This window comes from Ylistrum balloti, unplaced genomic scaffold (assembly GCF_031769215.1).
Source record: "Ylistrum balloti isolate Yb309-2 unplaced genomic scaffold, AGI_CSIRO_Ybal_v1 Utg370338, whole genome shotgun sequence".
Classification (NCBI taxonomy): Eukaryota; Metazoa; Mollusca; class Bivalvia; order Pectinida; family Pectinidae; genus Ylistrum; species Ylistrum balloti.
Genome location: NW_026782244.1, coordinates 729489 through 757304, shown reverse-complemented (window position 1 = coordinate 757304; position 27816 = coordinate 729489). Strand labels below are relative to the sequence as shown.

The 27816-nt window shown below is 34.1% G+C and overlaps 1 protein-coding gene across 1 annotated transcript; it reads right to left on the bottom strand.

The window, feature by feature from the left end:
• Positions 1-68: 68 nt before the first annotated feature.
• On the bottom strand, positions 69-18620 carry LOC132553582 (nuclear mitotic apparatus protein 1-like). The gene is made up of 23 exons (XM_060217838.1): positions 18585-18620; positions 18198-18283; positions 17506-17570; positions 17051-17160; positions 16684-16876; positions 15733-15840; positions 13929-14095; positions 13175-13298; positions 12676-12793; positions 12227-12332; positions 11702-11933; positions 11323-11495; positions 10619-10915; positions 6590-10252; positions 6193-6351; positions 5745-5939; positions 5116-5197; positions 4539-4707; positions 3854-3966; positions 3353-3600; positions 2848-3045; positions 2498-2608; positions 69-119 (listed from the first exon to the last, which is right to left on the bottom strand). The coding sequence occupies exons 1-23, from the start codon at positions 18618-18620 to the stop codon at positions 69-71; spliced, it is 6804 nt and encodes a 2267-aa protein (XP_060073821.1).
• Positions 18621-27816: the final 9196 nt, after the last annotated feature.

Genomic DNA, 27816 nt, shown 5'->3' with positions numbered 1-27816 from the left:
ACCGTCTGGTCAGTTAAACCAAAGACTGATAATAGTTTGTTTGTTCACAACTGCTCCAAAACGCTGGATTAAACTCCGGTTTGTAAAAAGTTCTTGTTTCCTAAGGGCTTTCGAGATCCCTGCAAAAAAGAGCAAACAAAACATTAAAATATATACCAAAATTATGAAGATTTGCAAGCCCAGAATGATGACATTAAGAAATTAAGCCACATTGATATAAAGACATTACTGTTAACATTAATCATTCAGATGAGCTAAGGATACATCAAGTCAAACCAAGGTGTTCAAAAGAAATAAATGCTTTCAAAAACCATGTAAATGATATCAATATTTATCAGTTAACAGTTCTGTTAAGGTTAAATAAACAATTTGTTAAAGTATTACAGAAACATTATGAGTAAACATGTTAGGGCTATTCCAGTATATATCCTAGGTTTTGGGATACCATTCAAAGTATGTAACTGACAGCTTGCTTAAAATCAATAGGCAGGAAACCAAACCAAGTATAGAATACTTGTGTCCAGTAGATGTTTTACTGGAATAGCCCATAGTTTAAAGTTGTAAATTCAAGCATTAAAACATTCCAATACACCACCAATACAAATTCAGTTTTCTTTACAAGTGACAATAAAAAAAAGATGAATTATTAAAGATAAGATCTGAAGACAAACATGCAAAGAAGTGCACGGCTGTGTAATAGATATTATTTCAGTAAAATCAAAATTTCCTGTAGAAACTGTATACTTTTCACAAAGAATTCTACCAAATTATGAGCCCTAATGTCTTTCTATTAACTCCCCACATCATATAAAAATGTTCTCCCTTGAACAAAACAAAATTTGCCATGACGCAAATTGTTTCTCAAAGACTGAAAGAAATTCACTAAATATCAGTCTGCACCATGTTAAATTTATTTTTTAAAAATTCTCTTTGTTTAGAAAAACTCAAGTTCTGGAATTACTCTAAATAGATTCTTGCTATTGTATAAATACGTCATAAAATACTTATTTTCCCTACAAATGTATTTTTTTCTCTCAAAACTTCAGCTGAATTCATTAATTGTTATTACAAGCAACACATTTTATGCCCTTGTAAACGTGTCAAGTGAATGTAACAAGTGCAGATATTTAACACAACATGAAAAAAGCTATTCATAGTTCCATAAAGGGATTTTATAAATTGGTAAAAGAAATAAAGTGATCATTTTGTCACTTTGAAGTTTCAGGGTGTTATACCAATAGTGCTGTTTAACAGAACTCCAGAATTAAAACACATACCATGTAAAATAATGCTGTAGCTGTGTCAACGACAACAAAGAGACAGAAAAATAGGCAGGGCAGAATCTAGATCACTTCACACAAAAGATTCAGTTATACAAGTAACATTTCCATACTATTCACATAAAACATTAAGTATTTTCTTTCTAGTACATCTTTAATTAAGTATTAAAAAAAACAAATGTTCCAGCATAAGAAATAGCACTTTATATTGCCAAAATTGTGATATTTTTATACTCTTATAAATTCCACAAAATGTAAATAAGATATTCTCAAATATCATTATTACTCAAATTTTCTGAAATAACTATTTTTCCAAAATTTAGAATATATCTTCTCTTGAAAACACTGTAAAACCCTGACAGCTTGTTCAAAATTAAAGAAGAAAAAAACCCACTTTAATTAATCATCACTACATGACTGAATCTACAATGACCTAATAACTTAATGTTTTGTTTACATTTTTCACATTTTATTGAATAGATAATTAATCTGTCCATTTCAAACATTCTTTATTTTAAAAAGTGCATGTGTACAAATTAATATGTCCTATAACATCCCTGGCAAATCTTACCCAGAATATCAAAAGTCACTGACCTACAGTTTCATCACTCATTTCACATCAATCATGTAATACCTGGGTAATATTCCTGGTGTATAAAACAATCATGACTACATGCTGATTATTACATGAATCTAAATATACCTGCATCTTGCTTTCTAGAATTCTGTAGACAACATGTTTCTTTAGCTTATTCATTATGCTAAATTACACCTCAACTCATGTATTGATTTACTTAGAATGATCATGTAAACCACTGCGGATGATATCAAAATCTGTACAGAATCTGTACAAACCAGAATCTTTTTTTTATATATTTCTATACAATAATATAGATCAAAATAACTCTTCAATGGGTTAAAATTGTACAATCTCTATCACACAACACTTCACTCACTTTCACACATTAAAAACACCTTTAAAATCATAAACTAAACAGACATCATTAAAAAGCAGCATTGACCCCAAGAGAGGTGTACTGGCTACTACACAACTACTGCTAAGACACTACACCTGGGTCTATTTTGTTGGACCGTTTCGGAGTGGACATGGAATTGATGATTTTACCAATAGCTTTGATTGGTGTGGCAATAGTATACTTCTTTTTATCAGGCGGTATATTGGATTCATCTTCAAACAGTTTGACAAGATTACGAACCTTGGAGGCGCTTTTTGTGGCTGATGATACAGATCCAGTATTTCCACGCATTTTCTTATGGGGTGTGTTCATTATGTTGAAAGCTGTATTATTTAACCACTTCTTTGCTGACTGGAACAAGCAAACACAAAATATGTCATCAAATAACAAATCATCTTAATATATAAACAAAATGAAACTTTTGAAGCCTTTTGTCTTGTTTTCTTATTGTTTTTAATTCTTCTATTATTCTTTTTGGAATCTGCCTCGATAATGAACTGTATATACTATTTTCTCTCCATTCCCCTCCCAATTTGATGCGATTTTCTTTTATCTAGGAGACACAAATAATAATGTGAATGTGATCATACCTTCCTTAATGATGTGGGTTCATTTTCAGCATTGACAGATCGCTTTGGTGTTCGTTTGGATCTGGAGTTGCCGATGGGGGTTCTGGGTGAGCGAAGGTTGTAGCGTGGTGTTCCCTTGGAGTTCCGCCGTACGTTGTTTGAGTTACCTGGCGTTGGAGGACCAGGCTTCTGGTAAACTGTACTGGCATGCTTTGACTGCTACAATGTTTACAAAAAGTTGACAAAGTCACATAGAATTCTACAAAATTTAAAAAAAAAAAAAAAAAAAAAAGAAAAGGAAAAAGAAGAAAATACTGCAAAATTTGTTTTAAAAAAAAAGAAAGAAAAAAGGGTGTAATTTGTAGTAACGCTGTTGGAAATTGTCTTTCAATTTTTTTATTTTTTTTTCTTTTCGAATTTCTGGATGATGTAAAAGCAGTATACAATGGTAATTTGGGATTAATACATACTGAAAACAACATCAAACATATTCTTATAACCTCTTGGTATTGATCTGTCTAATTACCTGTTTAGAAGATTCTCCCTCATCACTGGAACTCTCCTGTTTTCTCTTTTTAGCACTGCCCTGTGCACAACCAGTGGAGAATGCCAGACTTTCCCTTACAGAGTTCTCTGCGTACTGCTGCATCTCCACAGGATATGTGGACCGCATGTGGGGTAGCAGAAGTGTGTTACGTCGCTGAAGCTCACTGAACCTCTTCCATTCTAGATCAGCTGGCTCATCTTCCATTGCAAATAATTTGGCTGTACCTCCTAGAATTCAATGAAAAAATATTAGCGTCATAACACTAATTTCCTTCTGATGATATTCCTACAAATTTAAGTTCTGCTACATGGCAATGATAGATAGGAAAACCTCATATATATTTATTCAAATAGAGTACAACTCATATTGAACTAAGCAAAAATATTGTCCTTAAAACAGCTGGTATAAAATCCCTCATTTGATTAAGGTGTAATATAGAACCAGACTACTTGAATGACCGTAAGTTCACAGCAAACTTACGTGGAAGAGATGCAACAGAACGGCCAGAGTCTGTACTAATTACACTTTGGTCCATACTTGCAAGGCGAATCCGAGAGGAACGTCTTCTGGGTGCCTCCTCCTCTGAAGAACCACTAAACATAACAAACAAACACATCAATCATAAATTGTAATGTCAACACAAATCAGTGAGATGATAAACAGATAAACCACTAATTGATGAATGATTTTCAAAGATAACCATACTCAGAAAAATATTTGTGTTAAATAGAATCAAACTAATGTGAGTATTTGACCAAGAAGTACCTGTGAAACATGAGATATGTTCTAGAATCCACCAATATTATACCTGATGTTAGCACAGGGCATATGATTTAATCAGAATATATCAGTACTATAAGTCTAATGTTCAAACCTGTATGATATCTTGAATGAGATATCTCCCAAAACTTGAAGGCAAACATTGATACTCATGGAAGACAAATTTACACTGTGCCTTTATTTGAAGCTAGAGTAAGATCACATTCTATATTACGTAACAGGACCTTCCTTTAATGTTTCTTGGCTGTTAGTGTTATGCAAGGCGGAACAGAGCAGTTTACTTTTTGAAACCTGACTCCTTGTCATGAAAGAAACTACTACTCTGCACCAGCATCAATATTAGTTGAGCCCCTGTGAAGAGGATTTCCGATTTACAGAAGCATACCTGTGTAGTTCGCTCAGAGTGTCCTCATCCTGACGGTTTAAACATGTCTGTACAAAGTGATTGTTGTCGCCTATGTAGTTCGTTCCTGTAATCTCTAACTGAGTACGTAATGTTTCCACCTGTTTGTTTGTTGCCTTAAGTTCAGCTTTCAGCTCTACTACCTGTTTGCCTACAATAAAATAATGCTTTTTGGTACACAACTGACCCTTATATCAAATCATGATATCTGATTTAATTGCTTTCTTCTTAATCAATATTAAAAAATCTATGAGTTTTCATTTGAGGCATTCAGAAGATTCCAACAATGATATATAGAGCATTAAACACAATAAAATGTACCTGCCTGCCTCCTCATTTCAAAAAACAAATTGAAGTACAAAATACTTCATGAACACAGGTGAGTTATAACATTACTGACCGATTCTATCTTATTTTGCACTCTTTTCATCTAAATCAGGCAAATGCTAATAAAGCTTGTACTTTAACCCAAACAGGTTTCCCTCAGAGTATAGCTATGTTGCCAGAATTACTTTCGTTTTCCCATAACTTAACCCTGTGATACTAATGAATTTCTTACATAGTGTCTTGTTGTTGCCTTTTTCCTTGTCCAGCTTGTCCTGGATGCCTTGCTGTTGAGTTTTTTCCGTTTGTAGAAGGACCTGTTGGAATCATATATGTAATTGTAGTATGATTTTGATTTTTTAATCTTTTCTTAAATATTTTGAGTCTTTGCTTCTATAACTATGAATTGATTAAAGAAATAAATAGGATAAAACGTTACTGCTATTCTGCCTTAGTAATTAAGACAAGACAGTTAAGTAAAAAGGTAGCAAACTTCATAACACTGAAGGGCACAGAACACTACTATCGATATTGTTTTAAAATCAGGATGTTATAGAGTGATTTAGTTGATACTCATAAGCCTTGAACTTGTGTGTAAACAAAAAGATAAAAAAATTCACCAGAAATTTTAGGACTGTAATACAGTGGCTTTCATGTGTATTATCCACAAAATGAACTGCTGCAGAAAAGGTTTGTGATTTTAAATTTTTTTTTCTATTTAAGAAAAGGAAAAATTTCAGCCCCACAATATATGTCATCTTACAATTCATTTAAACTTTGTTAAAGCTATGTAAATACAGTGTGCATTAGGTAATATCTATTCCCCTCTAAAGCTGGTTTTACAAGATTAGTCATTTGTCTTACCTTGAGTCTTTTCACCTCCTGAGACAGGTCAATAGATTTTGTCTGGAAATCTTTGCCAACCTTCATATTTACATCAACTTCTTTCTTGAGAAGGTCAATAACCTCCTTCTTCTTGTTGTAATGGATACGATAGTTGTCTATTGTCTGTTGTAGTTTGGATTCTTTATTCTCCATCTCTAAGATTTTCTCATTTAGCTGTATCAGTCAAGAATATATTATATACATATCTTGTTTTTGGAGTAAAAGTTAAATAAATAAAGAATTGAATCAAAACATTAAGATCATCTTTGTCAGGCCCTATTATTTGAACCGAGCCATCCCCTCTATCCCCTGAGCCATGAAGGATAATACTAATAAGAAAGATGTCTTTTACAGAAACAGAGGTATCTGTACTGAAATAAAGAAAGAATAGGGAATAACATAAGTAAATGAACAGAGTAATATTTACCTGTTTTATTTCAGCATTAGCACCTAAGGACTGCTCCTGAATCCTAGATAGTTCTGCACGGAGCTCGGTCTCTTCTGATTCCTTGGCATTTTTTACTTCAGCAACCTTCAACTGCCACTGCTGGAGCGTCAGTTCTGAGTTATCTTTCAACTTTTCCACCTAATACAAAGAATGAAGGTATAAACCTTCACATTTTGTCAAATCATAATTTTTCTTACAACAGGTATTAACTTTGAAAATAATGAGGAAACTGATTTAAAATACATAGTGTTACATCCTTCCCATTTTTCAGTATAATTGCAATTAATGTTCTGTTACTTTAGCTTATACACTTGATATTTATCATAAGGTTCTGTAACTAGATAATGAAAGGGTAAATATCTATGTAGGATCTGACCTGTCTTTTGTAGCTGGAAATTTCTTTTGTAGCCTCGTCAAGCTTGTTGCTGAGTTCAGAACATTGACCCTTGACTACTGTTGTACGACGCTGTTCCTGTTCCAGTAGCTGTCTACTCTCCATCTGGAGATCTGAAAGCTTAGACTTGAACTCCTGACGCACAGAGTTCAGTTCCTCACTGTGACTTTTGGTCTGATCTGCCATGCTGAGGTCACAGTTGTGTTTCATTTCTCTCAGCGCTTTTTCCAGCTCATCACACCTTGACTGTTGACTGTGTAGTCTATTTGCCAGTTCCTTTTGACTTTGTGTCTCTGACGTCAATAAATCCTGGATTTTATCAATTTTAGTCTGATAATCTGATTTCACTTTCTCCAACATGGTACTGTTTTCTGTTTTATGTTTCTTTTCCAGATCTACTAAGTCATTTTGTTTCTTCTCTAGTTTTTTCTCTAAATGTGAAATGCGATCTTGCAGTGCTGCTTTCTGACTAACTGCAATCATTTCTTTCTCATGTACAAGGGCCTGGCAGCGTGTCTGGAAATTCTGTTCCTGACTCGACAGCTGGTTGCGATACTGTTGGGTCTGTTCTTCAGTTGCCTTATGGTACTCATTCTCTAGTTGTGTTAACTGTGAGCGCCAGTACTGCTCACTCTCCTCCATTGTCTGTTGACAGCTGACACGTACCTGGTCCAGGAGCTCTGTTTTCTGCTTCAGTTCTGACTCAACTTGTGCAACTTTTGCCTCTAAGATAACTCTGTCCTTGTTATCCTGCTGAATGGTCAGTCTTTGATTCAGTTCCAGTATGGTTTGTTCAAGTGCACGCCGTTTCTCACCAGCTTCTTTCAGTTCTTGGTTTGTTGAAGTCATATCTTTGACAAAACCTCGCATTTTATCTTCGTGACTTTTCACAAAATCATTACAATCAGATTTCATCTGCTCTTTCATTTCTGAAATCGAGGTCTGGTACTGGGCTGTCATAGATTCTAACTTTTCAGTCAAATCATCATTGTCTTTCAATGCCTTTTCCAGTTTACAATTTAACTCACAGGCAGAAGCTTCATATTTATCTGTCACAGACTCCAACCTTTTGGCCAAAACATCATTCTCATTAACAGCTTTGTCCTTCTCTGACTTAAGCTCTTGGACTGATGTTTGGTGCTCTGCCGTCAAAGACTCTAACTTTTCAATCAAAACAGCGTTGTCACTCACAGTTCTCTGCTTCTCTGACCTGAGCTCATTGATTGAGGCTTCATTCTTTGCTGTCATAGACTCTAATTTTACCATTAAAACATCATAGTCACTTTTGGCCTTGTCCAATTTACACCTGTATTTAGTGATTGAAGCTTCATACTTCGCAGTCACAGATTCACACTTTTCAGACAAAACATCTTTGTCACTCAATGCCTTCTCCTGCTCTGACTTGAGCTCACTGACTGAAAATTCATACTTTGTTGTCAGAGATGCCAATTTTTCAGCTAGATCTTCATTATCACATAATGCCCTCTCCAGTTTGGATCTAATCTCACCAAGAGATGTCTCATATTCTGTGGTCACAGACTTCAACTTTTCTGTCAAAACACTATTGTCACTCAGTGCTGTTTCCAGTTCATGTCCTTGGATTTGAGATTCAGACACAAGGTGTTCACATTTCATTTGTAGATTTTTGATGTCTTGTGTTTTTTCTGCTACATGTGTTTTCAAAGAAGAGATCTCTTCACAGTTGGTATTGTTTCGTGTTTGAATTGATTCATTTTCCTGTGTATGTTGTAACACAAGCAACTCAAGAGAGGAAATCTGGTCACTTTTGACCGTCATCAATTCCTGTTGTGAGCATGTCTCTTCATTCAGTTCAGACAGCTGTTTGTCAAGACAAGAAATCTTTTCACAGTTCCTACTGCACAACTCCTGAAGTGATTCCTTTTCTGATATCAGTCCAGCTACTTGCACAGTCAAATCTTGTTTGTCTCCAGTCAGATTTGAGATCACAACATCACGTTCAGAAATACATTCACTCAATGATGAGATCTCAGTGTCCTTGGTACTTAACATTCTTTCCAGTTCTCTTGCCTTTTGATTCAATTCAGAGACTTCAGTTTTAAATTCACAATTGACTTTCTCCAGATTTGAAACACTATTGTCCTTTTCTAAAAGGGAAGCCTCTAATGAAGAAATTTGTTCACATTTCTCTTGAGTGTTCCTCTCCTGTTCTGCCACTGCTTGGTCAAACCTGGCTGACAGCTGTTGCATCTCGACTGACAGTTTATCCTTTTCCTGTGTCAGCTGATCATTACTGACTTGTTTTGTCTCTGCCACTTTTGTGACTAGGACCACTTGACCAGTGAGTTCATCAACCTTTTCCTGAAGATGGGCCACTTCTGTTGTAAGAGCCTCATTATCTTCATTTCTGGTCTGGATCTGTCTTGTAAGGTCGGCAAGTCGGCTGTCCAGACTCGAACCCTTATTCACACTAACCTGAAACTGTTCCTTGAGGTGTTCCAGCTGTTTAAGTACACTTTCACACTCCTTTTGAGACTTCGCCAGATCTTTGTTCAAAGTAGATTCCCTTTCTGCTGACTCTGTATGAAGCTTCTCTAACTCCTTCTTAAGACTATGCATTTGATCTCCATTTGCCTTCTGACTTTTCTTGAACTCTGTTTCACTGTCTTTCAACTTCTTTTCCAGGAATGCTTTGGTTTCTGATACTTTCGAAAACTGCATGTGTTGTTCATCTAAACACTCTGTGAGATGAGATAACTCACCATTAGACTGTGACAAAGACACCTTCAAATCAGAAATCACAGACTGTTGGGCCTCTATATCATTTTTGAGTGTGCAACACATTTGTTTCTCTTTCCCTAGCTCCTTCTCCATACTCTTTAGATTCCGCTCATGATCAAACCTTGCTTCCGTCTCCTGAGTCAAATTCTCCTTCAAGCTTGTAACTTCTGCCTCTGTCTTTTGAAGTGACTGGGTAAGTTCTTCACAGAACCTCTCCTGCTGTGCTATCTGTTCCTTCAAGCCAGATTCTTTTTCTAACCATTTCACCTGCTGTCTCTTTGAATTTGTTTCCATCCCCTGTACCTTACTGTCGCATTCAATCCTGTTCCTATCCAACTCAACCTTACATTCATCACAGCGGCTTTGGAGTTCCGTTATCACATCCTTCAATTGATCTTCTTCTGATCTTGCTCTCTCTCTAATATTAGTTATTTCGGCCTTCAAATGTTCGACTTGACATTGATGAGTGGTCGTTTTCTGGTTAAGTTGACCCTCCAGTATGGCCTTGTTTTCCTTGAGAGCACTGAGTTCCTCCCTGAGCCTTGTTTCTGTCTCACAAATTTCTTCTTTTAGACTGGTCATCTCTTCCTTTAAACATTTTACACAGTTGTCCTTGACCCACATCTCGTTTTCCATACGTATCTCTAATTGTTTGTAGCTGCTTTGACTGGTCTTCAGCTTGACCTTGAGTTCATCCTCAACATTCATGGCCTCCTCCTTCTGCTGCTGCAGCTGCGCACTAAGTGAGTCTAATTTTGTCTTCCATGACGCCTGTTCTAGGATCAGCTTTTGTTCCATAGATTTCTGCTCAGATTTGGCAAGGTCCATAGATGCAGCCATAGTTTGTCGTCGTTCTTCTGTGGCTAGTTTCTGTCCCTCAGCCTCCTGTTAAAAAAAATCAAGATAGATGTATATATGTATACATATCACTGACACTGACAAAAAAATGCATCACACAGGAAGATGTTTGTATATCTCATGTTACTGCTAGGAGCTGGGATCGGCTAAACTTAGTAGTAGTCACAACAAGATGTTATTCAGTGATGTAACTTGCTTTCAGGAAATCATCATATAATATTCCAACAGACAGAAGTATTATACTAGAGATTACCAATTTGATATCCTGATTTTGTTTCTGAAGGGAAATGACTAAGTAGCTACCTATTGGCTTGTTTACACAATAAGTAGACCTTAGTTATAATGAATTTCTTACCATACACTCTGGTGTATTGAAAAGTACTTGCTACTTACCATTGTCAGAAGTTGAATCTCTGTTTGAGCATGTGAGAGTTTTGTCTGTAGACTGATGATCTCCTCCTCTGCCGCCTGTTTATCTGAGTTGGCTGTCTGTAGAAGGGTGCTTAACTGGGACTCCTTAGATCTCAATACTTCATTGTCAGTCTGAAGAGCAGTTAGATTCGTGGTCATTTCAGACAGATTCATCTCAAGTTTCTCCACATTTTTTTCACTGGTGGTCAAAGTCTGTTGTACTTGCTCCATTTCATCATCTTTTTTCAACAGACTCTGATGGGTCTCCATAAACTTAGTCTGAAAGAATGCATTTCATTCTCTTAACAACAAGTCAATAACTTCAAAAAATCCAAATAACAATTATCTAACTGTTGTAAACAGAATTCAAAAACACTGACAATTCAAATTTACAAATGCAAATATATCCCAATGTTCTGACAGTGACCTTGACCTTTGAATTCCTAATATTATAACTATACATATTAATCACCTCTTTATACCACAATGTACATATGAAGGACATTTTGAAGAAATTGAACTTCTGGATTCTAAGATATCACCTAAGTTGAGAACAGATGAAGAACATTGTGATTGACAATAGATCACCATCACCTTGCACAAGGCTCAAAGTATCATAACACCGTAGAAAAATCAACAAATCTACAGGATTGAGAAAGGTAAATAAAGGATTGCTCGATGCTAACCTCAAATATCCTCTTTGTTTCTTCAATATTAGCTAGTTCCTTTTCTAGATGTTTGTGAGATTCTGGGTCTATCCATGATCCCCTCAGTTCACTCAGTTGTTCCTCCAACTCTTTAATGCGTGTCTCCATTATCATCCCCATACTCTCTCCATTTTTATTATGACAGTCTATGGCTGTAAAACACAAGCATTCAATTTTATAATACATAATCTGACAATGAGGTTAATGTCTGTCTTGCAGACTGTTTCCCCTATCAGCTTACTTTCCTTATGTTTTTCACAGATATTGATTTTAATCCATTTGGTTATACAATAATTGTAACCAGATTTATTATCAAACCACTACCAACCATCTAAAGGCTTCTGTAATTATGACTTACCAGTGATTGCCATCATCTCCTCCATTTCTGTTTTCTCTGCCTTTATTTCATCCAGTTGCTGCCGTAAAGAGACACGAGATTCCTCCAACTCTAGAACTTTTTGCTTGGCCTGTTTAGATTCAGACTTGCAATGTTCGAGAACAGATTCCATTTCAGCTATCTGCAGCTTCTGATGGTGACACTTACTGCGGTATTCCTCATGGCTCTTCTTGAGTGACTCCAGCGCCAACATCTGTAATAGTTAAAAAATAGTAAACTATTTCAAAAGTAGTAATTTTAAAAAGAATATACATACATGTATGTTTAATCATAAAGCCATATTTCAAGTCAACAAATTTGATTTGTTTACTTCCAGCCTTTATCTTGACATATACATATAAATAATGCAACAGAAATTCAATCACCTGCACAATTATGAACCTTGCAAATAAGAGCAATCTTGAACCATGTATAAATGATAATGATAAGTTGTAAAGAAATCCTAATTTTATCTGACACATAGGAGTTGTGAATTCTTGATTGTACCTGATTTGCCAAGGATTTTGTTTCTGCAACTTTCTCATTGTTTTCTCTCTCCAGAAACTTGCAATGGTCTTTAATATCCTGCAGTTCACTACATCTCAGTTGTGCACTGTGAAAGAAAATTCTTCCAATTTTGAATTGGTGCCAAAATGTTATTATCATGCATTGAAGTGAAATAAAAACTTCTAAAATATCTCAGTTTTAAATAAATCTGATAATTCATTATTCTTATCAAAACACCTTATTAAACTCAATTTCATAAAGCAGTCTTAATTCCAGAGGAATTTAGATTTTGTTGTAGAAACCTCATATAAGTACTTACATACAGAAAGAAAATTTTCCTGTGCATCAATATAAGTAAATATGTTTGATTTTGATGGAGAAGTTGTGTTCCGATTGATCTTCCCGTTAACAATATCTGTTATGACAATCCTAAGTGAACGATTCCTTACCTACTGATTTCTTTCTGTAAATGGTCTCGCTCTTGTTTCACTAGCTCCAGTTCATCATATACATCTGCTATATTTCTCTGTCCTTTCAATGCTGTTTCCAACTCTACGATTCTCCGGTCTAAAATAGTAATTGAATCACAAAAATATTCTTTTTCTACCAAGATGAAAACTGACCACAAAGATATAAAAGGTAAATTTAATTTTGAAGTCAGCTGAAGTTGAAAATGATAATCTTTTAATTTTCCCCCCATTTATTCTGTACATTTTGACCATGAATATCTATCAGAAGACCTGTTGTTCAAACTTATTCCATCGTTATATGTTTCAAACAGTACAGAAAATTTCTAATCAATTTGTTCAATCAATATTTTTTCTACCCATTAGAATCTTACACTCCATTTCATAAGCGATTTCTCTTCAGTTACAAATACTGTCTAGGGTGCTTATTCTTTGTTCAGTAGTTTAACAGGATCTGATTCTCAATAAAAGCAGTATTTACCTCTCTGACTCAGCAGTTCACACTTCTCTTTAATATCCAGCTCAAGGTTGTCTTTGAAATGTCTCTCACTTGCCACAACCATCTCTAGTTTCCTGATCTCTTTTTCCTTCTGTCTTAACAACATCTGTTGAATGACAGAACAACTTTCATTCAATGACTGTCACAATTGTTTTTCATACATATTTTCACAAAGATATGTTAGGCACTTGCAAACATTTCAACTGTAACAAAGCTTGTTCAAAACAGGCACAACACATTTAAGGGTAAGCACCTAAACTTAAGTACAACTTGGGGAGATATTAAAGACAACACACATTATTTTAGGCCTGACAGAGCCACTTGTATTGTAATATTATAAGTACATTTAAATTGAACAATTTTACTCAAGTTTAGCCTGTCAATGTCAAACCCATATTTTCATAACAAAATGATAATGTAAAGTTTCCAAAGACAATCCATCACCTTGACCTGCCATAATCCTGAATTTCTTGTCGTCTTCATATAAATTCAGAAAGTACTAGGAAATGTCTGAAATACATGTAGGCCCGCAATCCCATACATGAGGATTATTGTTAAATGTTAAATGTTATCAATTATTCACCTTGATCGCTGACCACTTTAATTTGAAAAGGTGTGGATGAGATAGGACAGACCCCCTTTCCCCCACCCACCCACCCAAAAAAACCAGGGATACAAGAAAGGGCCTCAACATACAGTGAATCCTACAGGTCAGTTTCTGATAATAAACACTTACCTTCTGTGCCACCTGAGGTGACTGCATTAGAGCTGAAAGAGGAGTGAGTGGTGCAGGAGAAGCCAGAGTTAACATTCTCATCGGGGAGCTGATTTCATGGGGGCCACAACCCCTCGCTGAGCCAGTCATCAGAGGGTGTACAGGTGTCAGGGGCGTACCATTAGAAACTATAAGTAGGATTTTAGACTTTTATATTATCACTAAATATCTCACCAAAATTAATTTACTGATTTGGATTAATGAGTACTTCTTTCTTTACATCAAAACCAATTTACATAGCACAAATTTAAATTGTACAAATATCTATATTGTCAAGTCATAAATGAATTCAATATGATTTTAAATACCAATTGCTGATTGTTCTCAAAATGTTTTATCTTTGTCAATAAATGACAGTAATGTACAGGTCTTTATATCAGCTGATTTTTACAAATTACACATTTATTACAAAATTACAAAGATTCTTTGTGTAAGCTTTTGACTGTCAAGGTACACAAATCTAAATACTTAAATATTACACAAAGGCTACAAAGCCAATACAATCATGGTGCTACCAAACCACAAGAAACTAATTTCTATAGCTGTCGGCACTTATTTTACTTACATTCTGTTGAAATCAGAAATAAACATTCAAGCTCATATAACCAGCATTTTAAATGCCTATGTCACTTTAATATCCTGTTTCTATGCCAAAAATCTACTAGACAATAAGATCATTTAAACAACTTGACAGTAAGGATTTGGTGTGTGATGTGTTACGCAGAAATGTTTGTGAATTTGAAAGAAATAATTGATGTATGTGCAAGACAGTCTGTCAATACTGTAACTTTACAGTTTTTGTAACTGATTTTTCAATTAAATTCAATTATTTCAAGGATGCAATTTCCTTTGCATGTTAAATATAAAACATACAAACTTAATATCATCGTTCACAACAAAACAAAAAGTCTAAAATGAGGTCAATAAACAGGTTTATAAAGAAAGTAGGAAATTCAAGTTCCATAGAAACTTTGTAGACTTGAAAGATTTCAAATTATCAGCATTTTCTAAAATTTCTCTGATATGCTTGTACTGTAGGATATTTTTGACCAACAGCACTATCTAAACATTCTGAAACCTGATTTTAGAATTCTTAAAACCAAGCACATTTCAAAGAGAACGCAAAAAGGAGTGCTCCAGATAAATCTCCGTATAGAATCAGTATTTGATTTATCGATAACCTACCATAAACAAGTACCTACTGAGTGCCTATTATTAAGCATTGGATTAATAAAGAATATTTCCACAAAATTTATGGACACTTTTTAGTTTTCAATATATGGCACTTGTGGATTGATGCAAGGCTCATTTGGCAGAATTCTTCCCATCAAATGCCATTTCAACAAGAATTTTAGCCGGAAGTAGGTTCTATTTTTGTTTGGTATTACATTCCAAATCATCAAACAAAATGAAGTCCTTTGATTAACAAACCAAAAATTTAGAAAAGCATTTCATCCTTTAAGAACTCAGACGTATGCTATGTTTATTTTTATATTAAATCTGAAGGCAGTATGTTTGATTCTAGCTCCTAATATGACTTCACTTTATATACACAAATACATGATTACCTAGAGCACTGTTGAAAGGATGAATAAGTGAACGGATGAACAAGTGAACGGATGAACAAGGGAGTGAAAATGTGCATAAATGAATGAAATCATGAATGATGAATATGATGAATGACAAAACTGAATAAATAAACACTTTAGTAGATGTAATTTGTGAATATAAACATGTGTATTTAACAATATTGTAATTATTATACCGGTTGGAAAGTTGAAAGATTGGTCAACCGTCGGCGTTGATGTAACTATGCCTTTGCCCTGGGTAACTAGTTTGAAGAAAAGATCAGCATCTTTGTGAAAAGTTGACTCTAGGACAAACGGAAAATAAGGATGTGTCTAATCTTATTCATGTTAGGGTGACGGAAAAGTTAAAAGGTTTTCTTAAATTTCCATTAATGATAAGATCTAAAACAAATGTTTTGGAAATGGCTTATTATTTAAAAGTCATGAAAAGTAAGGGTTTTAGAAAAGTTAATGCTGTATTGTGACAGAACTGGAACTTCCATTGAGAAATACCTGTGTGGTATTATCAAATAGTGATCAATGTAAAACATTTATCTAGTGCTGTTTGTGATTTATATTGGAAGATAGATAAGGAGTAAGATATCATGTATAAACACAAAACATGCACAATGACATTACTACAATAAGCAACACACAATATTTCAATTTGTAATTTCAAAATTAGATTTATAAAGATACATTTGGTGAATATTTTCACAAAATCTAAATCAATGTCTCACATCTAGCAAATAACAGCTACTGCAATCAAAAATACTATTATTTAATTTTTTTGTCCTAAATTCTAATTCTCCTCTATGGTTTGTAACTCACAACAAAACCTGGAGGCCTGGGATATCATGCATGTTTTTAAATGATTTATCTGATAGCTAGGCCTGCCACTGGAAGATCTAGGGCAAGCTAACAAATGGTGTGTTTTATTGGTGACACAATCTACACCTTTGAAAATTTAAGCATAAAGCATTAAGTCTGACATGCATCTTATCACTGTATATAGGACAACTATTAAACCAATGACAAATCTGATAATGGAAGCTCTAAATAGTATTGATACACAATTTTCTGTTTAGGCTAGGGCATAGTGACAACAGCTAAATTAGTCATATGAGAACTTCTGCTGGGATACATACCATTTTCTCTCTTCTTTTTTAAGATTTCAGCAAAGTCTGCTGGGAGACGAGTCGTCAGATCTTGAGATGTGACCATTGGTTCCAGCAGCTGCATAATGTCCATTTGTTCCTCTTGAGATAAGGTCAAGGCAGCATCAACAAAGTTCTGCTTCATTTTGTCTTGTACAAATGCCCCAAGTAAAGCATATAAAACCTGCACAGGATTTATAATATTTCACAAATATCCAACAATACAACACATAACATTGTATAATGTTCATTTATCTTTATTATACCAACATAATTGTAATCAAATGAAAAAACATTTTTAAGTCAAAATCAAACATTCTTACATGAAAATTAGTGGTTAGATTAGACAAAAACTGACCTTTGCTAGCTCCCATTCTACAAGCTGTGAATCACTGGAGGACAAGCCATTCACAATCAGGGATATATCTATTACACAGGATCCTGATTCCAGCTTGGTAAAGTAGTGCTCTGAAAAATGTCAGAAAGATAATTGTATTGATATCAAACCTTCAAATCCCATTATATTGATAAAAACCTTAAAGAATATTTGTTTTAATATGATTAAAGTAATTCATGATTCTGTGAAATGAACACTGCTACAGAATTATAGAATTTAGTTTATTTAAAAGGATGTAAAGTGTACCTTGAGTTTCACTTGACGTCAATAGTAAATTATCTTCCTTCTTGATTGTTGCTATTAGTCTATATCTCACCATAGTGGAGGATTATTTTCGTGATCTAGACTAAGAACATTATGGACATTTATTTGTTGTCTATTTTATCAAGCTTTTCAAATAATCTATTTCTACTTACCCTCTATATACTCCTGAATCTTTATGTAGCATTCTGGTACTGAAGAAACAGTCTCGCATTTCTCACTGAAATTGAGCCAAATAAATATTTACAAATCATTATTTTTATAAATGAACTGCTATTATATCATTCCTTAAATAATCATCACCAATGAATCTAAAATGGTTCTTTTAGTGTTTTTCCTGGGAGAATCCCATTTTGCCACATTGGAAAATTTTTACACATAAATTGCATTAGAAGTTCTAATGCCAATAAATTCTTTAGGGAAACATCAGACTTACATATATAGAGAAGGTGTTGTTTATGGCACCTAGTTATATAGACAGGAAAAACACTATTTTTTTCGTGTTCAATTTTTCTTTTTGAGACTGAACTTTCTCCATTGCTTGAAATTGAGATCTTCAAAATAAGTAATAATGCTATTTGATGGTAAATATTTCCTTCTGCTTGGGTCCAAATAAGCAATACCTACACTTTACCTCTAGTGAACTAGGTGAAATCATTATATCTGCTTTGAACAATACATGTGGCTTTATATGTGAAGCACATAACATAGACAGAAGACATGTACATGAAAAAACAAGGGCACTGTAGACGAGTAAGAGAACTGAAGAGTTTGTTGTGGTGTTAAATGTATCAACATAATTTTGAATCACAATATCTTTCACACCAAAATATGCTACATACTGTACCTCAATCTCATAAGATTAATAAACACACGTCCATCAGCAAGGTCCAACAGTCTAGATATTTTACTGTCAGGGATCAGAGCATTTACCTAAAAACCAATCAATACAATTATAAATATCAACACAAATCATCATATCCTGAATCAGAAGAGGAGTTTTTATAAAAACATATTTAAAGATATTGACCGTAATTTTAAATGAGATCTGTAGACCATTATGGTTTAGTGGTAATCATTTTAAATTGACTGGTCAATCATGATCAATATCAAGTAATGTAAGGATCTGCATAAATGTTGTGTAATTATAACTTTAACATGTATAGCAAGGTATATAATGGTATATTTTGATCAGTGTATCTTCAATCACAAATGTAACTAATTATGTAAATACCCAGTTTATAAGAGCTTTTTCCTTCCTTGTGTCCATTTTGTCAGGTAAAAAGGTTAATGTTGAAAGTTCTTGTTTTTTCTCTGACCTGAAAATACAAACAGGAAACAATTCTTAAAAAGTAACAGAATAAATTTGTTTTAATGTGATTGCCAAGCCAAAGCAATTTAAACTAAAACATATTGTGTTTGATCCAAAACTCTTATGCAAATGTTGTCAATCAGTCTCCACACATATACTGTATCTCTGACAATTCTGAAAGTTAAATATCATAAATTGACTTAACAGAACAGAAGTCAGCTGATTGTTTAATGCTAGTGCCTGGGTTGCTTTTTTGGTTAAAGACCATCTTCTAAGCATGTTATACATTGTTTCCCAGGGCAAAAGTTGGTTCCAGTGCTAGTCCCCATCTGGTTGACATATAATTTTCAGTCTCTGGAAAAATTATATACAACAGGTGATAGCCTTTAATTTATAGACAATTGATCTTGGAGTCTAGGTTGAATGTTTCTTGTGTCTGTTGTATATTCCTCCATGAAATAAGGGGGAAATGATGTTAAAGAAAGATATCAAATTACTAAGATAACCATTTCTGTTTATACACCAACATGTTAATTGTTATATTTTTGACATATTGAATTCATAAATCGTGACTGACATGCACATGTCACTGCATGTTGAATTGTTACCACAAGCATTGAAATACTTCCTGAAAACTCGTTAAAAAAACAATAGTGAACGCGCGAACAATCCTGGTCTAACCGGTATCCCAACGTAGTAGGTATAAAACCGCATTAAACGGGCAAATATGTCATATTATGGTGGTTATTTGTCAATACGTTCATTTTTTTCAGTTCTTTCCCTAAACTTTTATTGAAGTATAAGTATTCAAAGCTGTATATGCAATTCAGCATGGCTCGATATATTGAGGTGGGCGGGGTGGATTTTAAAAAGTGCAATCACCTCAATACGTGATAAACTTGTTTACATTCACTTCGTCATTTGTTTTGAAGTATGTGCATTAACTATATCATGTTTGCTTATATATGCGAATTTGTTTATACCATAGGCAGCAACATATAAGCAACGTAAAATATATATTAAAGCATGGACTCATGCGGTCAAAAATACACGAACGTCTATAATCAGCTTTGAAGAAATTTTGGCCCGGGAAAATGTATAGTAGTGTTTGCCAATTTTGCTCGAAATAGAAATATTCTTAAACTGGTTACTTTTGTTAAATCAAAATAACGCAACACTTACCGTTTCAACGCAACTCAGATGTCTTATATGTTCGGCATGCTAGACAATTTCGTTCTTAGCAGCGAGGATCAGGGGCACCTGCTAAGCGACATATTTTGTTTTGAATTTTGCGCTAGTAGCCTCGTTTTGAGAACAGCTTTTGAAAACTAACCCGAAGAATAGAGTCGTGGATCGTAATAGCGTTTCATGCTACGTACAAGATTTATACCTTTGTTAGTATTTTTCACCGCGTTACGAAAAATTTAAAATAAAGTATCCTAGTGCTTCGAAAAAAGTCAGATACTTGAAGCAGACAATGAAAATTTTCATGTTTATTAGCTTGTTGAATTATAGAAAGAGAGCAGAAGAAAAATATCTAAACCGGTGTCTCGTTGAAAATGTTACCTCCAAATTATGTCCATGTTTCAGAAGCTATGAAATCTTGTACCATGTACTTACATCATTCGTCTTATATCCTTAGCCTGCCGTAGATATGACGGCTTAGTGTCGAATCTCCTTGGTCGTGTAATTGGAATTCTAGTAGGTTTGAAACTAAGATGCATTTTTGAGAAATTATGAAAAGCCTGCAGTATAGATGATGGAATGTTATTTCCGATTAGGAGGGATTTATATAGTTGAATTTCAACCTTCTTCAACCCACAACAATCGGCAAATGTATATCATCTGCTAAGTTTTTCATTATATATACACTAAAAAATGGCGGGACTAATTGTTCTAAGATGCATGCTAATGGATTGCCCCCAGGTCCCCGTTGCCACGCCCATCTCTGTCATATGGAAATAATTATTAGACAATTACTGACTATTATATTTAATCGCAGAAATGTTATCAGTGATCGAAAAGAAAACCCATCTTTATCCCCAGGATAATTAGTTGTTTTCAGCTGTAAGCAGTATTATAATCACGGTTGTTAAATGTAATAGTTTCACACATTTATGTTTCGGTGTGGAACCTATAACATGTCGGATTTACTGGCCCCGACTGTGTAATTGATATTTTAATAACAGTGTGCATACTGAGATTTATTTCTTGAAATATAATATCATAGTATTTAATATTAACAATATTGTGTGTGTGGATTATTTTTAATGGGATTCTAAACATTATGTTTATTTATTTCATTCTTTAAAACCTGTTGTGTCAACTGATAAATGAATGAGAATCCGATGTAATGTAACAAACATAGATATCGCCTCCACATTATACGAGAGGGAGAGGGGGGTGGGGGGAAATAAAGATTTCACATGTAAAATTTTATTGTTTCAATTTTCATCTTCTACGAAGTCCTAGCGATCAAATAACCAAACAAAACCACAGGCACTCGAGGCCAGGATATTATTTTTTAAACGTTGATTTTTGTTTTAGCACTCATGACAATTTTCATCTTCTACGAAGTCATTAAAAATACATTTTTAATGACCGATCAAATAACCAAACAAAACCAGACTGTGTACAAAACATGTCTTTTTTACTCGGTACAACAACGTTTATCGTCGTTATTTCTCATCAATCTGCGACAGGTTCTTCCTTTAATGTATTTGGCTTTGAGATATTATCAACAGATCTAGGAGAATTGGGTGTAAGTCTTCATTCTTACAGTCGTTCAGCGTCGTTATTACAAGAAAATTCAATGTCTATTACTGTAAGATAATTTTATTTCTCATTAGAAAGCCTTTTCAAAGAATGATTGTGTAATGTTATAACATGTCACAGGTATGCTTTGTTGGGAATTCACGCAGATATTAATACTGACAAAACACAATACTTCTCGGCAGCCCCAAATAATGTATGATGGATATAATATAAACATATCTGGATTTAATTGTTGTGCAATGCATATTGGGCCTGGTCATGCATATTGGGTCTGGTCATGCATATTGGGTCTGGTCAGTCATAATTTTGACACTCTTTTTCAAACGCAATGTCGTAGCTTCGTCACGGTGATTGTTTTCTGCGATTAAATGATTATTTGGTTTATTGTCAGTGGATAATTTGTACAATGTACTTCTAGTCCACAGATCGCCAATGAAACGTAGAATGATAATAAAGTTATTAATACCATTGAACCAGGGTTTCCTCTTCTTTCTGTGTTTTTTCTTGTGTTGATATAACCATGTTTATGAATCTCATTAAAATACATTGTATAATATTGGACAATCACATGACATCACATAACATTTTCTCATTAATATAGCAGAATGTAGTTGATTTCAACAAATACAGCACATGTGATAAAGACGTGTTTTACATAACTGTTCTGTTATCGATTTGATAACACCAATTATTTAGCGGAACTTGGATTGGTTGAGGGTCCGCATTGTTACGTAACTCAGTCATAGCGTCATATGCATTTTAACGTCTCAAAGAACGATATATAGCCTGTGTACGAATATCGCTTAATTTACATCTGTAATGAATTGTTGCTTAACACTGTCTGCAAATGTTTTGAATTAAACAGAATCATACATTTTATGAGATTTATGAAATTCGTCATTCGTTAATGTCGTGTCAGATCAGATAGGCATCAACGTACAAATGTACATTTTCTGAACAGTTATCAAAATGTTAGTTCAATGATGGCATCCAGCTTTTAAAGATGTCTATCACGAGGTACAAAGGAAAGTTCTACAAGGTGATGTTGTCAATCACATGATATGATTTGTACAGAAATACTACTTGAATTTGCACTAGAAAGGAAAAGATTGAACATCTTCATAGTAGATCCGGAAGCAGTGATGTAACTAACCGGAAGCAGGTATGTGTTACTATCTGGAGGCAGTGATGTTGCTAACCGGAAGCAGTGATGTTACTATCCGGAAGCAGTGATGTAACTATCCGGAAGCAGGTATGTGTTACTATCCGGAAGCAGTGATGTTACTATCCGGAAGCAGTGGTGTTACTATCCGGAAGCAGGTATGTGTTACTATCCGAAAGCATTAATGTTACTATCCGGAAGCAGTGATGTAACTATCCGGAAGCAGGGATGTTACTATCCGGAAGCAGTGATGTTACTATCCGGAGTCAGGGATATTACTATTCGGAAGCAGGGAAGTAACAATCTAGAAATCGAAAAAAAGGAATATTGAAATAATCACATAGCTGGGTTGAAAAGATCGAGGCAAGCGGTTTATGTCTGTTGGGTATATAAAGGATTTCGTGGTTTAATTCCATATGTATTTCAAGAATATGACAAAATATTGTCTGTTGCCAAAATGTTTACTTGGGAGTTCATGGTCAGCATAGATTTATTTATCTGATACTCTACATAAATGTAGTCGTTTTTGAAACTGATGCTTGGGATGTTATTAGAAGTTTTAAGCTAAACAAAGTCGGAATGTTGTAAGATCCAAAAACTAAAATTAATGACTCAACATTTTTGCATTTTAACTAAGGGTAGTGTAGCTTACGCCAATCTGTTTTCCTTTTAAGTTGGTTTATCAAATTTATTTTCAGGAAATTACACCATATGTTTATCAGTACGATAAGTAGGTTGTTGACAAGTTCAAACCCGTGACAGCTATATAGACAGTGAATAAGAAATTTACCCGGAAAATCTCATCAGATAAAAAAACCAAAAATAGTAAGACCAAAAAAACACACACATAAAGCACACAACAAAACACGTGCATAAAAAAACACAACAAAACACACACATAAAACACACAACAACAAAATACATAACAAAACACACACATAAAACACAAAACAAAACACACACATAAAACACACAACAAAACACGCAAATAAAAAACACAACAAAACACACACATAAAACACACAACAACAAAATACATAACAAAACACACACATAAAACACACAACAAAACACACACATAAAACACACAACAAAACATGCACATAAAACACACAACAACACACACAACAACACACACACATAAAGCACACAACAAAACACACACATAAAACACACAACAATACAATACATAACAAAACACACACATACAACACACAACAAAACACACACATAAAACACACAACAAAACACACACATAAAACACGCACATAAAACACAATTCAAAACAAAATATTATCACTAATACTGTCAATATTTAGTTTAGTATTCATTTATTATTTAACTGAAGTGTATATTCATTTTCAATAGCAAGGAGAGGACTTTTGTAGTTCATGCCTGTTACGTTAATTCCTTTTGCTAGTAAAATCATGACAATGAAATACAATGTATTCTGAAATGAAAATAACGTATTATGATTTAGTAAATGATAAGCATTCAACAAACAGCATACCTTATGTGGCGAGCAATTAACACTCTCTGAAAAAAGAAGAGTAACTTTGGCGCCTGGCCTCCTGGGTCAGTATGGCGTAGTTTCGCTTACCTTTGCTCCAAATATATTATGATTTTTTTATAAGTACGTTTTAATTAAACTAGGTTGAAAATAAACGGCTTCCCTATTCTAAAAAAGGGTATGCCAAGATTTTACAGCCAATTTGATTGTTTGGTATTCTTTTCTTGACATTTAGAGCAAACAGAGCTCGAGGTATAGATAATTTCTATTATACTTTAGCAGGACAAAAAAGGAACAGTAACTTTTGTGATATGAAGCTGTACGTATTTGATGCTCATTAGTTTGCCCACTGGTTCCATTGTTGTATACCTTATTCTTATTTTGAGAACGTGACATTATTTACGTTTTTACTCCTCCGGAACACCTGGTCTTATTCTCCTTGTACATTTCCAGGTATGTGTATATTTTCCTTTAGTTTCATTGAATTTGAGTTTGGATTATGATTACGTTGACATATTGGTATTTTTCTGTTCTTTTTTAAGATAAGACAGATATTCCGAACATCCGGAATCTTTTGAACTGGCACGTTGGGTATACTTACCATCATCAGACGTTCGGTATCCGAAACATCTAAAAGTGTAGTACGAAAAACACATGTTGACTATAATGTAAATAAATGGTTAAATTCGTATGTCGTACAGAACTGACATTTTGATCACAGGAAAAGAGATATACCTAGTCCTCCAAAATATAGAAAATTACTGCCATTCCCCATCTGAATCAACAGATTTTCCAAACGTGTTGGTTTTTACACATAACTAGTTGTATTATTGAAAACATATCTCTAGATATAATATAAGAGAATTTGTAAACATTTCTTAAAATACACACAAAATGCGATTGATTTATGTGAAATTATACACCAAGTTTACCCCATTTTTTTCCACATATATTTTTTCGATATGCTTCTGATAAATTTATTTTCCAACAAAAATTGAAAATAGACAATACGTGTAGACAAATGTGGCCTGAGACTAGAACAAGAACTGGAATAAGTATTTCTGTGTGTTTGCTTTGTTATATTTCTGTATCCTCAGTTCCGGCTACTTTTCATTGATCTGGTCTCTCGTATACGTTTTTATCCTTATTGTCATATTCTTAGGCTTTTCTGTCTCCTTGAAACTTATTTCAGCATCCTTTGATTTGACACCGGTTTAGGATTCTTATTAAACTTTTAAGTTTTGTGACGTTCTTGCTCGCATTCATTCTTCTTCAGATACAAATGCTGTATATTCGTTTTTTTTTAGATGTAACTCCGGTCCTAATAATTATAATATTTTAGCCTACTTTTATATTTCTCTGCTTCTTGATAATTGTTTCAACTCAGAACCAGATGTTTATAGTTTTATTTGTCGTATTATAAATTAAAGGAGGGGGTGACTTAAACAGGCTTCTTGTTTCTAGAAAACATATCGACATAAACTTACTTAAAGTAATAATTTCGTGACTTCTTGTCCCCATATAAAATGTGTCAAAAAGGTATTCACAATCAACTAAACGTTATAACATACGACCTGGGACATCATTCTTCTTCATACGTAGTTATACGTGTTTTAAAGGCACTGACAATGTAAAGTCTAGTTTAAAGTCACTGACAATGTAAAGTCTAGTTTAAAGGCACTGACAATGAAAAGTCTAGTTTAAAGGTATTGACAATGTAAAGTCTAGTTTAAAGTCACAGACAATGTAAGTCTAGTTTAAAGTCACTGACAATGTAAGTCTAGTTTTAAAGTCACTGACAATGAAAAGTCTAGTTTAAAGTCACTGACAATGTAAGTCTAGTTTTAAAGTCACTGACAATGAAAAGTCTAGTTTTAAAGTCACTGACAATGAAAAGACTAGTTTAAAGGCACTGACAATGAAAAGTATAGTTTAAAGGCACCGACAATGAAAAGTCTAGTTTAAAGTCACTGACAATGTAAAGTCTAGTTTAAAGTCACTGACAATGTAAAGTCTAGTTTAAAGTCACTGACAATGTAAGTCTAGTTTTAAAGTCACTGACAATGAAAAGTCTAGTTTAAAGTCACTGACAATGTAAAGTCTAGTTTAAAGGTATTGACAATGTAAGTCTAGTTTAAAGTCACTGCCAATGTAAGTCTAGTTTAAAGTCACTGACAATGTAAAGTCTAGTTTAAAGTCACTGACAATGTAAAGTCTAGTTTAAAGTCACTGACAATGTAAAGTCTAGTTTAAAGTCACTGACAATGTAAGTCTAGTTTTAAAGTCACTGACAATGAAAAGTCTAGTTTAAAGTCACTGACAATGTAAAGTCTAGTTTAAAGTCACTGACAATGTAAAGTCTAGTTTAAAGTCACTGACAATGTGAAGTCTAGTTTAAAGTCACTGACAATGTAAAGGTCACTGACAATGAAAAGTCTAGTTTAAAGTCACTGACAATGTAAAGTCTAGTTTAAAGTCACTGACAATGTAAAGTCTAGTTTAAAGTCACTGACAATGTGAAGTCTAGTTTAAAGTCACTGACAATGTAAGTCTAGTTTTAAAGTCACTGACAATGAAAAGTCTAGTTTAAAGTCACTGACAATGTAAAGTCTAGTTTAAAGTCACTGACAATGTAAGTCTAGTTTTAAAGTCACTGACAATGTGAAGTCTAGTTTAAAGTCACTGACAATGTAAAGTCTAGTTTAAAGTCACTGACAATGTAAAGTCTAGTTTAAAGGTATTGACAATGTAAGTCTAGTTTAAAGTCACTGCCAATGTAAGTCTAGTTTAAAGGCACTGCCAATGAAAAGTCTAGTTTAAAGTCACTGACAATGAAAAGTCTAGTTTAAAGTCACTGACAATGAAAAGTCTAGTTTAAAGTCACTGACAATGTAAAGTCTAGTTTAAAGGTATTGACAATGTAAGTCTAGTTTAAAGTCACTGCCAATGTAAGTCTAGTTTAAAGGCACAGACAATGTAAGTCTAGTTTAAAGTCACTGCCAATGTAAGTCTAGTTTAAAGGCACAGACAATGTAAGTCTAGTTTAAAGGCACTGCCAATGTAAGTCTAGTTTAAAGGCACTGCCAATGTAAGTCTAGTTTAAAGGCACAGACAATGTAAGTCTAGTTTAAAGTCACTGCCAATGTAAGTCTAGTTTAAAGGCACTGCCAATGTAAGTCTAGTTTAAAGGCACTGCCAATGTAAGTCTAGTTTAAAGTCACTGACAATGTAAAGTCTAGTTTAAAGGCACTGCCAATGTAAGTCTAGTTTAAAGTCACTGACAATGAAGAGTCTAGTGTAAAGGTATTGACAATGTAAAGAACTATTGCTATCAATGTATTTCTTGAGGAGTGCTGCAAGGATATTTCTCAAACTTAAATGTGAAGTTTTCCTCGTTTTTTTCGTTGTGCGCATTTCATTTGGAGTTATTTCAGGTGTATAGCTCCTCGCTGAACCCTCATTGTACCATTCACTGGTAAATAAAACCGAGAAAATCGGGAAAATGACGGGCGACCATATTATATTTTGATACTGAAAGTTTGTTATTGCTATTTGAGAAGTACCGGAGGGGTCTTTCTCATATTTCATTTTGAAAAAAGATCGGCCTGATCGGAGCTAATTTATCGGCCATTGAGAAAGGAATCTCTTTTTCGTAACAAAAATGATAGTTGTAAGCTAAACTGACATGAAATAAAAAAATAGATATT

Excerpts from the sequence above, each read along its gene's own strand:
- LOC132553582 (XM_060217838.1), bottom strand. The coding sequence starts at position 18,620 with ATGGACACAAGGAAGGAAAAAGCTCTTATAAACTGG. Across the intron at positions 6,352-6,589 it reads TTTCCAGCTACAAAAGACAG|GTGGAAAAGTTGAAAGATAA; the intron begins GTCAGATCCTAC and ends TCTTTGTATTAG. Across the intron at positions 120-2,497 it reads CCACAAAAAGCGCCTCCAAG|GGATCTCGAAAGCCCTTAGG; the intron begins GTTCGTAATCTT and ends TCTTTTTTGCAG.